The sequence below is a fragment of the Ursus americanus genome, chromosome 24, assembly GCF_024610735.1.
Source record: "Ursus americanus isolate L20-20 chromosome 24, mUrsAme1.1.p, whole genome shotgun sequence".
NCBI classification, from domain to species: Eukaryota; Metazoa; Chordata; class Mammalia; order Carnivora; family Ursidae; genus Ursus; species Ursus americanus.
The window spans coordinates 18,080,289-18,095,894 of NC_142150.1; the positions used below are offsets into that span (position 1 = coordinate 18,080,289).

Here is a 15,606-nt window from a genome sequence, read left to right on the forward strand (position 1 = left end):
CAAATACCATGTAGTATAATTCTCTATATCCAATGAGAACTCAAAAATTACTTTTTGAGTAACATTAAAAATGTAGCAGTGCACAGCTTCTCCTTAATGAGATTTCAGAATTTTTAAAGGCAGGAATTGGTTTGCATCTTTATGATATCTTGCATTTAATATTAATATCAATACTAATAATAGGACATCATTATCATCATAAAAGCTACCATTTACTGAGTATTTACTATGTGCCAGGAATTGAGCTAAACGTTAATATTCATGATATCATTTAAACTTCACAATAATTACTATCCCCCTTTATATATGAGGAAATTAGCATCAGTGATATTAATTAGCTTGTCCAAAATCAAACCATGAGTACTTGCAACTAGGACTGGAAGCTAGGCTAATCTCAGTCCAGATTCTGAGATGTCAATTAGGAAGCTATATCATATCTCTTAATAGAACGGGCACTTAAAAACATTTATCAAATGAATGAGTGCATATAAAAGTGAGAAATTAATGCTTATTTTGTATCCTATATAAATGAACTGACTCTCAGGTATTAGGGAGTAACTGAACAGGAGAGAATACAGTGAACAAAGTTTAGCAATGGGAGTAAAAAAATCAAAATCAAATCACAGTCTATGTATTCTCAGCAAATGAATATTACAATATTGTTTTGTCTGCTCAGCTGATCCCCTTGCCTCTAATTCACAGAATGGCCCAATTGGAGACTTTTTGTCAAAAAAGAATAGACTCATGACAAACATACAGATGATAATGAGTTATTCAAAAAGCTGTATTCAAATTGATAAACTGATGGGCAACTGAAATGATCAGGTGTACCACAACATAATTATTCTTAAGTAACTTAACTGAAGTTAAAAACAATTTATTTTTCATAAATATTTGTAGAGACTATTCATGATTAAAGTTTGATTCCTAGTATTTCTGTTTTTAAAAAAGTAAGAATAATTCTAAGATAGTGTATGTATACTGTATAGTTTGGCTAACTCTGTAGTCCAATTTGAAAGCATGAAAAATATAAAGGATGGCTTATGTTTTCAGAGAGAAAATAAAATGCTATTAGAAAGTAAGTTTTAGGCCCCTTCTTTGATCACGTAAGTTATAAAATAGAAAATATTTATAAAACAGAAAATAAAAACAGTAAGTCAACAAACCTCATAATCAACACAATATTTAAAACCATAGTCAGATTTTTCACTAGTAACGTAGTAGGGTAAATGCTAGTGTCCGAAAAAGTTTTGGACAGAGAAAATAAGGTGCTTAATAAATATTCAAAGATTGAATGGATGCATTCTGGACAAAATCAAAGACGTTTGTTGCAGTGAAATTCATAAACTTGAAATATTGAAAACTACCTAAATTGTTCAATAACAGAAGACTGATTAAATTGAAGTAATATTATTATCCATAAAAAACAAATGGAAAATTTATATCTGAAAAATATCATAATACATATAAGGAATTCAATGTATGGATTTAGCAGCAGATTAGAAAAAGTTGGAGAACTGAGGATCGCAGAGACAGGTCTAAAGAAAATATCCACACCAAAGCTTAAGGAAACAAAGGGTGGAAAATACAAAATAGAGCATATGAAACATAGAGTTTAGAGTAAAAAGGGAATTTTTAATATACACGTCATTCATGTTCCTTCAGAGAAGAGAGAGGAAATGCAGCTGAAACAGTATTTGAAGAAACAATTGCAGAGAATTTTCCAAAACTGATAAAACACAGTAAGGCACCGATTCAAGCCCTAAAACCCTGAAGTATTATAAATACAAAATAACAAAACAACACACACAAAAAAAAAACCCAAAAACTGCACTAAGAAAAATCATAGTAAAAACCAAATACAAAGAGAAAAAACCTTAAAGTCAGCCAGAGAAAAACAACATTGCCTTCAAAGGAGAAATACGACTGATACATGACTTCTTAATTAAAATAAACAGAATGGAAGCCAAACACAATGGAATGATATTTTCAGTGTGTTCTGAAAAAAAAAAAAATAGCAGACAACCTAGAATTTCACCCTCAGTAGAAATATGAAAATGAGAATTTGGAAGTGAAATATATATTTTAAAACAATTTAAAATAGAGAGAATTCATGAGCAGCAGACTCACACTTAAGGAAATATTAAAGGATGTTCCTGAAACAGAAGGAAAATGATTCCTGATGGATGTCCAGACATACAGAATGAAAGATCAACAGGAAGTTTAAAAATGTGGCTTAGACTAAATGAATATTGACTAATTATGTTTTGTGGGGTTTGAAATACATATAGAATTAAAACATGCATCAGCTTTTTGTCAGAAAGTATATATACAGAAAATAAGAGTTCCAAGGTCCTTGAATAATCTGAGAAGTGGTAAAAAAAAATGAATTTATATTGGATGCTGATAGGTCAAGGATATATGTATAATCTCTAGAATAATCACTAAAGGAATAGTAAAAAAATGTGTAACTACCAAGATAGTTGGGAGAAAGGGAATAAAATAGTATAAAACGTTCAATAAATCCAAGAGAAGGCAAAAAAAGAAAAAAGAAAGAGGGGAAGAAAACAGGACATAGAATATATTGAACACATAAAAATCAAATAGTAGCATGTTAGACTTAATATCTAACCCCAAGTATCAGTGATTATGTTATAGGTAAATAGACTAGATACTTCAATTAAAAGACATAGGTTCTCACACTGCATTTAAAAAAAAACTATAAGCTTTCAAACAAAGCACTCCTTCAATATAAAGATCAAATATGAAAATAAAAGGATACAAAAATAATCATGCAAACCCTGACAAAAAAGCTGAGGTCACCATATATAATGAGACAAAATAGACTACAGTCAAAAAGATCACTAGAGATAAAGAGGAACATTCTATAACAGCAGAAGGTTTAATTCATCAGAAAGATAGCAAAATTCTAAGATTATATGCACTCAGTAAATAGCCTCAAATTATAGAAAAGAAATATTCATAAAATTAATAAGAGGAGAGATAGACAAATCCACAATTATAGTGGGAGATTTTAACCATATTTCTCTCAGTAAATGATCGAACAGTCAGACAAAATATCAGTAAGTATACACTGAAAACACATTTATCAAAATTGATTTAATTGACATATATAAAACACTGCACCCCCAGACTATAGAATACATATTCTTTTCAAGTACGTGTGGGTCATTTGTAGAAATTTTCCAGATATTGAGTGGGCTATAAAGCAAATCTCAATAAATGGCAGAGTTGAGATCATAACAAAAATGTTCTTCAACCACAGTGAAATAAATCTATAAGTCAATAACATAATACAAACCAGAAATGTTTTATATATTTGAAAAATTAAGAAATATACTTCTGAATAATCCGAGAATCAAAGATTGTAACAAAATGGAAATGATAATGAACACATGACATTAAAATTGATGGAACGAAGCGAAAACCATGCTTACGGGAAAATTTATATCATTGGAGGTATACATCAGAAAAAAGAAAGGTTGAAAAAAGTCAGTGAAGATGGGCCTTGCAGAAGGTAGGATTTTACATAGGAAAAAGGACATAAGGGCATTTTGGCAAAGCAACCCAGCATAATCCAAGTACAGTCAGCTTGGGCCTGGATAAGAACAGGGAGGTTCTGGCATGAGTGTGATGGGTCTGCCAGTTGTTGTTTCGTTTAACTTAGTAGGAAATGGGTAAATACTGAAGAATTGTGAGTCAGTAAGTGAGATGTTCAGTCATACTTTCAAAGTATATCACCAGGGAGGAGTGTTCACGATGAACTACCTCTCCCTACAATACATTCCTCACTCTCTCTCTACTGTAGTGATTTGTTCAGTATCTTTCTTCCTTGTTAGACCCTATGGGGCAGCTCTGTGAGGGAAGAAAGTATATCCGTCTTTTCAGTATTGTATCCCCAGTGCTTAGGATGATGCTTGGAATATAGACAATGCTCAATAAATATTCACACATTAATAAATGATGAAAAAATGAGAAATATGAAAATCAGAATACCATTGTTATAGGTACAGTTTTGGATTGACACATGAGTAGGTCATAAGGTTACAATTATCCAACAGTGAGGATGAATACACATATGAATGATCAGATGAATTCCTTTTCTATTTTCTTATTTCCATTAATTGCACTACTTCATTCATTCATTCATACATTCATTCATTCAACAATCTTGTATTGAGTATCCACTATGTACTAGGTATGTTATGGTCCTGGAGGTACAGATGTGAATAAAACAAAGTTCCTGCTGAAATGGAGTTTACATTCTAATGGGGCAACTCAGACAGTAAATAATTATGTATATGATAGGCAAAGTAAGTACCTTGAAGAAAAATAAGGCAGGGAAAGAGTGATGGGTTGTGAGCATGCATGGCAAACCTGAGACATTGCCAGGAAGCCCAGCTCGCTAGAGCGGAGGAAGGGAGGGGAGAATGGTGTTCAGAGAGATACCACAGACCTGGCAAAGTAGGACCATGTAGCATATTGTAAAGTCTTGGGTTTCATTCTAAAGGAAATAAAAAGTCATTGGATGATCTGAAACTGAGGACTCCCAAGATCTGACTTATGAATACAAAATAATCTCTCTGGCCATTAAGTGGAGAATGGACTGTCGGGGAACAAGAGTCAAAGGAGGTAGACAAGTTAGGAAGCTAACCTACTCAGGAACGTTGACTGCTTGAACTCCGCTTTCGTCCAAGTCCATATATTGCCCTAACACTTCCTCCGCCCGTCTCCTCCTTGTCCATCCACATTACTCAAATCTAGAACCTCATTACCTACTACTTTCACTATTATGATACTATATAGACATTCTAGTTTGGGGGCTACAAGTTTGAAGAATGTAGGAGTAGAGTTTCCCGCTCCTACCTTGAATAGCTTTATAGACAATACGAATAAAACAGAAAGATAAACAGTACATTTTAAGATATAGAAATTAAGCAGCATAACTGAAGGTTTGGGCAGTAAGTGAGAAAAAAAATTCATCATGAAGTGCTTATTCGAAATCCTCTGATAATTTCTGAATTAATGCACCTTTATGGACATAAACCTAATCTTTTGGAATGTGTGATTTGGACTTTGTTTCAAAGAAGCAGGTGCTTCTTTTTAATTTGAAATTAGATTATTTGTTTGCTTTATTTTAATTCACAGAGAACACACAGGAATTCATTTAAAAATATACCAAAACACAAACAGGCAACAGTATCCCAATATTAGGATATTTTGACTTTTCTAATTAAAAAAAAAAAGAATTATAAGCATCTCTCTGCATCTCTGGAATACACAATAATCTTGTGTTCTTAAAGACAACACCATAGTCTTGTATATACTATAAAAGAGTTAAAGGCCAATGCTTAAAGCTGAGCATTTCAATAGCTAGGAGCAGAAATTTAAGCTAATATGAGATTTTAATCCTATGATGTGTAATTAGATTTAGTGAATATCAAAAGCAATTATTATATTAACATTTTCCTTAATTGGTAAGAGTTCTAGAAATAAGAATTTGAGTGTAGCAATTTAAACAGTTTGTTTTCCTTAAAAAGACAGAGTCTGGCTGTTATCAAAACTGAGCCGGGGCGCCTGTGTGACTCAGTTGTTAAGCGTCTGACTCTTGATTTCGGCTCAGGTCATGATCTCAGGGTTTTGAGATTGAGCCCTGTGTCGGGCTCTGCAATGGGCATGGAGCCTGCTTAAGGTTCTCTCTCTCCCTCTCCCTCTGCCCCTCCCCTACCTCTCCCTCCCTCTCCCTCTGCCCCTCCCCTACCTCTCCCTCCCTCTAAAAAAAAATCAAAAAACAAAAAACTGACCCATACATTCACTGTCTCTACAAAAAGTGTGTGGATATCTGATGAACAAAATGAGAAGAATGTTCTAAGCAGAAGATGGTTACAAATTACCATCAATGATATGCAAAACTACATAAATTATTTAACAGAATAATAAATCATATGCTATTAAATACTCAAGAGAATCAGAATATGACTTTCAATTTTAAATATGTGGGTTTTTTTACAATTTATAATTATATAGACATGATCATCATTTGTCTGCTTAAAGAACTCATTATTATTAATTTACCTTTCTTTGAAAAGCAGGAGACTATAATATAGTTCCATTAGCAAGTGCATCTCAAAATTGTTACTGAGAGAAAAACCTTGAATGCAGAAAAAAACATGTCATTTCTTTCAAGCCTCATTTCTTCTATTCTATAATGGATCAAAAAAAAAAGGCCTTATAAAAAATGACCATTGCTGTATAGTTTGGATTTATATTCTCTTGGAAAAGTAAATACAACTAAATGAATACCATATACTCAGTGTTTATTACACACCAATTGTAGCCAGCTTTAATTATACTAGAAGCACTGATTTTATAGCAATTGTAAAAATGTAAATAAGGCTTTAACACTGATTCAGAAATTATATTTCATAAACGAAGCTTTGATTTTAATTTAAACAATTCTCTTAGGGTATAATATGTATTATTCAAAATGTCCTGCTTTTGTTGCTATTGAAATAGTAGTGATATTTCAGGAAACCAGGAGACAGAAACACCTGTTTCTTATCAAATTACATCTCCTAATGATTATAACAATTTCACGCACTGATTCAACTTTAAAACATAAATACTACAATATTTGCAAGTTTAAATTATGAGATGGAAATCTATTTAAAAGGTAGCAGTGGAAAATGTGAAACAAAATAGAACATATCCTTACCTATTTTAGTCCAAATATTCCTACTAATAAAGCATGTATCAAAGCATCTATGTTAAAAATGCTTTCATAACGTATGTTGATCCTTATCCTATTGCAAATATAATAATCAATTCTTGAAATTTGGAAAATAATAAAGAAAAATTTAAAACTTAATAACAGCTGTCAATATTTGGATATATTTTCCCTCAAGTCACCTGTCCACCTGGTCAGCTATCAATTAATCTTTACCTTTATCCATATAAAATTAGGATAATACTAAACGTGTTTCATAACTTGCTTTGTTGTTAGTATCAAAACTCAGGAGACATTAAAGTGTATTTTAAATGAGAAAGATCAAAGGACTTGTAAATTTATATTCTTTTTTGAAAGAGTGAAGTACATGCCAAGTTGAGTCATGAAGAGAAACGTCAGTGTGATCCACGGCAGCTGCTTGCTTCCCTGGGAAGGAAGGGGCTGCTTAAGAGTCCAGTAGCTAGCAAACCCCTCAGCGCTCCACAAAGTCACTAGTGGGAAAAGAACAAAGGCCTTTCCAATGCAACTAACACAGATGTGCCCAAAGGCAAACTGTCAGAAACAGTTAAGATGACAGCTACTCACAGTTCATTATTTCCTTCTCACAGGTCACTGGGTGACAAGCTGGGTCAGTGTGCTTTGTCGGCTGTCCCAGTCCTTCTCCACCCCCTATTCAATTTGAATAAGGTAAAGGGCTCCATCGGATAAACTAATGTAAACAAACACATTCCAGACACTTAAAAATGCCAGAATACAGCATTTATTTTATTTTGGACTAAACTTAGAATGAAATGTACACACAACTCAGTTTATCAAAGCAAGAAGACAACCGCATTGCTGTATCTCACTGATAGAGGCAGAAAAAACATTTTAAGTGCTACTAAAGCAAACAAGAAAATATAACCTATCATGAACTAAGAACTTCAGATTAAAGACCTCACACAGTAAGAGATTTTCTTTTTTCTTCAAAAAAAATATTTTTTTTCCCATTACAAAAAAAAAATAATAAAGATCAATAATCAGACTGCTTTTCACAAATATTTGAAATGTGTATCAAATTAAATGATTCCATAGATGGGAAAGCCTGGTCTGTGGGTTTGTGGTGATTGTTATAGTATTTTTTTAAGGCTATAATTCAAAATAATCCACCCATTCAAAATGGCAATAGTCCAATCAAATTTTTACGATGTAATACACATAAAATATTAGTAATAACTTAAAATGACTATTCAGTATGACGACATCCTGTTATAAAATCATTGGAATAAATACTACTAGGAATGAATAATAAAACAGTGGTTAAGAGCACAGTCTATAGGTACAAATGGTTGTGGGTTTGAATCCCATCTTTCCCATCTCCAGCTGTATAACTGAGCACATTATGAAATAACTCTGAGCCTCAGTTGTTGCATCTTTATGAATTTTAAGAGTCCCTCTACCTTCAGATTATCATGACAATAATTAAATAAAATTATCACATTATTATAAGAATAAGTACTTTCAGTAGCAGTGGACACTTGGTAAATATTCCACAAAAGACAGCTATTAGTTACTTATCACAAAATTTAGTACATACAAAGCTGAACTGAACCACCTTTCGAGGTGGGATATACCTTGGCTAATCATGACAAGTTATAGTCACCTTATTAGAAAGAGGTTTTTAAAAATCTCTAATCCATTCAAGTGCAAGCCTTGTAAATCAGTAAATCTAGGCTGTTGGATTCAACAAGAAATCAGGGGTTCACAGTCTCCTTTTATATTTTCTACCTCTTATTTAGCCGTCACTGAAAGCTGTATATATTGACTTATCTTTTATTATTTCCTTTCTAAACTGTTCCACTTTATTTAAAGGTCCCTTTCCAAGATATCCAGTCAAAATGATAGGCCCCATTTGAAAGCCTAAAGATTTGGAATAATCACTAAGACAAGAACATGAACGGTTAGGCAGAATAATATAGAAGCTAAGAAAAAGACCTGGGGCTCAGATAGGCCTGACTTACATTACTACGTGGAAGGCCGTCAGCAAAGTAACTTAATCTCTCTGTGCCTCAATTTCCTTATCAGTAAAAGAGAGATGAATAACTCTATTTTACATCCCACATAGGTTATTGAGCAATAATGCACATAAAACACTTAAGCAAAGTCAGTATATGTTATTAAAAATTGAATGTTATCTTTCATTTTCACGTACTACCTGCCAATAACTACCAATCTCTCTGTCTTTCCCCAAATTTGACTGCTTGTGGTTCTCTCCTTCTTTGGCTATTCTAAGGAAATACATGCATTTATATCTCTGTATCTTTTTATTCTTTTCAATTATATGTTCTTTCTCCAGATTATTTGCTCATTAATGGTTTTTGTTCTAAAATTCCATTTCTTTCTTCAATTTCCACAACTCAGATCATTTCACAGTATTCCTTTATTTTTTTGTAATGATTTTATTCTGTATTTTGTAAAATTATCATTGATAAAAGCAAGGAAATGTAAAGCCCTCTTTTAAAGCTGTGATAATATAATGCACCGATTCTCTTATATTTGGACTGCATGTAAACCTAACAAGACAACCTAAGGTTCACAGTAATCAATATGCCAAATTCAGTACCATGTTCTAATTTTGCCCAACAATTCTTTCCAAAATGGGAAGAAAGTAATTGCTCTAAGTACTTACTCTCTACTCAAAATAACTTTGTTAAGGAACAGAAAGAAGGAGAGAAACTGAAATTACATCTATTATGGTAAATTGTGGGGGTGGAGAGGAGAATGAGGATAAATCCCTGTGGCTTTAAGAAAAAAAAGAGGACTGGAAGAGTTGCTGTAGCCTGAGACACAGATCCTGAGGGATGCTCACTAAGATAAGGACCCCGGGAATTTTCTTATGAAATAAAATCCCAACCGTGGTTAGTCAATCCCTATTGACTAAAAATCACAAATCTAACCACAACCCCTATGAGAAACTGTTTTCTACTCTACTTATTTTCAGCACATTTTCAAGAACTACTCATTGAGTGCTTACTACGTTCCTGGAAATTCAAAGACATGTAATTCTAACAATTCAAACAAGTATTATGTTATGTAACTGACGTTAACTGCTTTGTTGTTTGTTTTTCTGTTTGTACTGTGGGATTTTGGGCTCGCTAATACTATATGCCTTTCTCCCAGTGTTCCATTGTCAGACTGTACTGCTTCAGGGGAGATACAACCAAAAAATACAGAAGACAAATCCCTCGACCACTCAATGTCCTCAACCCTCAGAGAAAATATTTCCAGGCTGGGGAAGGAGAGAGTCATCGAGAATTCGGTGAGTTATCACTGGAGTCCCTGCACATTGACCCACAAGGACCTGGGCCAGCAGGAGACAAACATGGAAATCCCCTACAGGTTTCCGAAATCCAGGAGCAGCAGGAACCTGTGCCTCCTTGAGTAGAACCCAGGATAATGACAAGCCCCCTCATGCTCTCAAAAAACGTAGAGTAGAAATGGCTGCCAAGTGAGTCTAGAAAGGCCAACAACAACGGTCTCATAAAACCGTATTTAAGTTCCCCAGTGGCCCAGTTCTCCCCGAGTTCCCGCTTTACATGAAAACTTCGAAGATTGCTCCCAAGGGCCTGCCATTCTAGTGACCTGAACAGAGAGGCCTGGTTGAATTGCTGGGGCTTTGTGGCCGTGTTGTGGGGTACTGGTGAGTTAAGAATCTTACATACGATTAAAAAGCAAGTAGCGGGAAAAGAACTAGAACTTAGTTTTTGTACAGGTCTGGGATATTCCTAGACTACGATACAGCAAGGTACTAAATTTGTTCTTTTGTTTATCTGTGCCCTGTCTTACTCAAAACAACGAGACCGAAGTGAGGTTTAGATAACAAAGCGACAATAAATTGAAAAGTCCTTTTTGTTATCAGGAAAAAAAAAATGTTCCTCTCCTCTAAAACTCTGAGGCAGGAATATATAATTTAAGAATATAAGATAGCTTTTAAATGAAATAAAAGCTGTCATATTGCATACCTTAAACTTATACAATGTTATATGTCAACTCTATCTCTATAAAGCTGGAAAGGTTTTTAAAAAAGAAGTTAAAAGTTGTCATTTTTTTCTTTCTTCATGCAACTGACATTTCTATCTACAGTTAGAATATTTAAAGTTAGGAATTCTCTCGAATGTTAGAAAGTACAGTAAGAATTATATTACTCTTTAAGAGCACTTCAGGCAATAGTTAATTTCTAACTATTATTATATTAAAATTGCAATTTGTAACATTATTTTGTGAATTATAACATCAAACTGAACAAAATAATAATAACGCTGCTACTACTAATAATAAACATCGACTTTAATTTTCCAATTAAATAAAGAGGATCAAAGAAATAGTTTCTATTTTCCAACCAAGGGTGATTTTCAATTGGTTAGCAAAATCATTGGTTAGTTTTATTCTATAGAAATTATGTCAATTTTTAAAATTATCACTGCTTAAGACCATCCAATGTGCATTTATCCTCAGGTCTAAATATAATAATCTTGTCATGGAACACAAAAAGAATTGTCTATACGGGTCTGATGTTCTTAAAACCTCTTGGTATTTTCACAATTGGATATATGCTCACTATCACTCTAATTATGTTATTTCAGAGTATTTTAGTGAGATCCCAGGACAGCAACCCTTCCTAAGTATACTTATAAACAATACCATGCATCAAACTTTAATGAAATACACATAAATGTCACCTCTCTTCATCAAACGTGACCTGAAAATGAATGTGCTTGCAAGCCAAAGGGCTTTTGAGATATTTCAATAATCTTCAAGAAATCAATCTTACATGAAACTGAAGGAAAACATCGAATGTCATTGAGCAATAAAGCTCTGTTCTGTCAGTGCCCTACCTCTGAGCAGAAGCCTTAGGATGTTTCTCTTCCAGTTTCCTCACCAGTGCCACTGTCAGTTGCCTTGTCTCCCCAAGAGAACCTTCTGGCATTAAATGGGTGTCTGAAGGCTCTGGTAGTTGCTTCAGACCAGGGATGCTGGCACTTTCTTGCAGAACCTAAGAAATGAAATATAACAATAATGTAGCTAATTTTCATTGAGTGGAAATATCTAAGCTACATATGCCCCAAATTTAACATTACACTTTCCAGGGTTCCTCCAGTCTTCCTCATTCAGCACAAAAATCATTTGTATGCAACCAGAAGAAAAGGCAGCAGTCCTAATGAAAGCTACAAGGTCATCCACTATTTAATAAAATAATGTTTATATGAGTATATATAGATGTTTATATAAATATAAACGTGCATATAGATATTTATATTATGTGTATGATTTTAAACAATCAGTATCACTAAGATGTGAATTTGTGCTTGTCTCCTGAAAACAACTTGAACAGTTTCTCTTTTCAAAATACATTTTAGAGATCTATTTCTGTCTTGCCTCTGGCTCACTACACTGACCTCTTCTGCTAAGCTGCCACCATGTTCCTGATGAGTTGTAGTCTGGGCACCATGGTGAATGTGATACTCTGTCTGGGTCACATCCACTTGTCCAGTTAGGTCCTCTAGGTAGGTCAGAACAAACTGAGGATAAGCCTGGAGGAAAGGGAAAAAAAATAAAAGTAGTACTAGCCTTGCCAGTAACTGCCAATAATCTATACAACTGGAATGATGAGAGGATAAATTAAATTCATAGTAAACAAATCTGACTTTAATGCACCTTATTATCCACTTCAGATCAAAATCAAGCCAAATAACTTGAATATTAGGTTTTCAGTTAGTTGTTTAATCTGATCAAGTTTAACTAGATCGCTAATCTTCACTCTTAGATGGTAGTATTAAAATATTAAAGCCATCTTATATAATAATAATAGCTAACATTTATTGAGTTATTTCTACATACAATATGCAATTGCTGTATTGTCTGAGAATATTCAATTCTGCTCCAGAAGACAAGAAAACAAATGGGATGGATGAAATTCATTAGCTGCATTTAGCATAGATAAGCAAGTTAGTAAGCTGAGGACTATCAAGCAAAATAAGGAGAGCATAAGTCTATGAACACAGATAGATAGGGATAGACGGGCAAAAATAGGCATTTAATAGTCATGATTTGCTAAGTAACGAATGAAGCAACAAATACTTATGACACCCTAAGTATAAATGAAGCACCTGAGACACACAATAATTGTGAGATCTTTAATTGGCCACCTATTGCCGACTTTGATTTTGGATTTGACTTCGATTTTGGATTTTCAGGCAAATAAAATGCATAGTTGCCCATCGGGCTAACTGGAGAGCATAGCTATTGGCCAAGTGTACTTGCCAACAAACTCTCTTATGGAGTAAGTGTGTGCCGTTTCCTCAGACACCTTTAGTATGTTGGGCTCCCTTGTTTGAATTTCCACTCTGGTCTTTGTAACCACATCATCAGCAGGGAAAGGTGAGGCAACAGAGAGACGATATGTCAACTTTGCGGAGATTCAGCTACTATGACTCTTTAATACACTTACACCTTAAGTGTGTTTTACCCAGCCCACCTCTCTTACCATACATTTTGCTTCATATTTCAAATTGATTGAATAAACTGTGATCTGAACATTTCATTTGGTCTGTGCACCTTTCTGTTCCATGAACTCTGTGATAGTCTATCTAGGAGCGTACTTGGAGACTACTATTGCATCAGAGTAATTGCCACATGACCATATATTTACATTTTAATCCTTGCTACAGCCCTTTGAAATTGGTCCTATTATTTCGCCCATTTTAAAAATAAGGAAACAGACAAAAGGAGGTTAAGCAACTTGCTCAGTGTCATCCAGCTTGTTTACTAGCCTGTAAAACCTAGACACCCTGCCTCAAGTATGATATAAACTTCTTTTGTAAAGTGGAGAACAAAAGTTCTGACAAAAATATGAATGGGTGTTCAGGGGGCAATTAAAGGGCACTAAAATCCTTATATTGCTCTGGAAAAAGAGGTATTGAATAACTTAAACATTTTTTTAGAAACTGTATAACTAAATATGCATGTTAAAAATGTAAGGGGCTCCAGAATCTTAAGTGCATATTACTAAGTGAAAGAAGCAACCTGAAAAGGCTACATATTGTATGATTCCAACCACATGACATTCTGTAAAAGGCAAAACTATGGACATAGTAAAAAAAAAAAAAAATCAGCAATTGTCAGGGATTAGGAGGAAGATGAATGGGCAGACCACAGAGAATTTTTAGGGCAGTGAAACAATTCTACATGATACTATTATGGTGGCTCAATTTTGTCATTATACATTTATCCAAACTCAAATATACAACACTATGAGTGAACCCTAATGTAAACTATGGATTTGGGGTCATAATGTGTCAATGTAGATTCATCAACTGTAACAAATGACCACTCTATGGGGCATGTCAATAGTGGGGGAGGTTGTACATATGTGGGGAAATGAGGTATATGAGAACTCTTAGTATTTTCCACTCAGTTTTGCTGTGAACTTAGAGCTGCTTTAAAAAATAAAGTCTATTAAAAAAATGTAAGCGACTTCACCAAAAGTACAAGTGACAAAAGCAAAAATAGCTAAATTATACTACATCAAAATTTAAAACTTTTGTGCTACAATGTCATCAAAAAATAAAAGGGCAACTTACAAAATGGGAGAAAATATTTGCGAATCATATGTTTGATAAGGGATGTGTATACTGAATATATAAAGAACTTTTACAACTCTATAATAAAAAGATAAATAATCAAATTTAAAAATTAGCAACGGACCTGGGTAGAAGATAATTCTCCAAAGAGGGTATACAAATGGCCAACAAACACATGTAAACGTCATGGCTTTGATTCTGACAGTTGTAAATCCCTTGTATTCTGATAGTAGTTTCACGTTTTGCATCCTCTAACAGAGGTAAAGACATTTTATCTAAGTTTACTTCGGAGGTATATTTCCCTCTTATTGGAAGAAGGCATACCTGGAACATGGGAAACTTCAATATATATCCAATGAGATGGATGAGGCCATGCCCAAAACGTAGAAGCATGATGTATCTGAATATTCTGCTAGACATAGCAGAAGCGAAGACCAAAAAAAGGAAAAAAAAAAACGTCATGGGCTTTGCTTCCTGGAGTTGGCAGTCTAGCTAAGGTGGCAGACATACACAAGTAATAGAGTGACGAGTTCTATTATTCATCCTCCCACCAAGTATTTGGAGAGATTTAAAAATTGTCCTGGCTTCCCTTTTTTCTGATTATAAATGCTTTTTATAGAAACTTAGAAAATACAGAGAAACTTAAAGAAAATAAGTATTCATCCTCCTACCACTTGTTTTTTGTAGAAACTTCCTGTTTTGTTTCTACACACACACACACACAATGTCTTTGATACAGTATAAATAAATGTTTTATCTGATTTTTCTCAATCACATTACATTTCCTCTGTCATCATCAATTATTCTACATTAAACCACAAATATAAATACAAAAAAGAAATGTACATGTTTGTTTTCTCACATTTTCTTCAACATTAGATATTCCTAGTTTTATATCTACTGATATTTAACAGGGAGAAAATAATGCCTCATTGTTTTACATTTCTTTAATTTTTAGGGAGACTGAAATTTTTTATTTGGTTTGGTTCTTCTAATTTTTCTTCTGTCATATATTTCCTTTTTATGTCCTTTACCTGTGTTTCTTTTGAAATGTTTATCCTTTTCTACTGCTTTAGCAAGCTTACTATATATTAAGGGTACTATCCTATCTCTGACATTTATATTGCAAAGATTTTCCCTGTTTGTCATATTTCTCTATTTACTCTTCCTTATGCTATTTAAGATTTAGGAGTTTTTTAAATTTTATATACTCAAAGTCATTAGTCATTTTCTTTGTGG

General features: G+C 33.7%; 1 protein-coding gene across 1 annotated transcript in view; it reads right to left on the reverse strand.

Annotated features, from left to right (window-relative positions):
• The window catches only part of DCDC1 (doublecortin domain containing 1), a 419,738-nt gene that overhangs the window by 157,628 nt on the left and 246,504 nt on the right, over positions 1 to 15,606 (reverse strand). Inside the window, exons 18-19 of the mRNA XM_045808577.2 lie at positions 12,184 to 12,318; positions 11,623 to 11,780 (exon numbers count right to left, since the gene is read on the reverse strand). Of these exons, the coding sequence (XP_045664533.2) occupies positions 11,623 to 11,780; positions 12,184 to 12,318 (293 nt within the window). The remainder of the gene's footprint in view (positions 1 to 11,622; positions 11,781 to 12,183; positions 12,319 to 15,606) is intronic.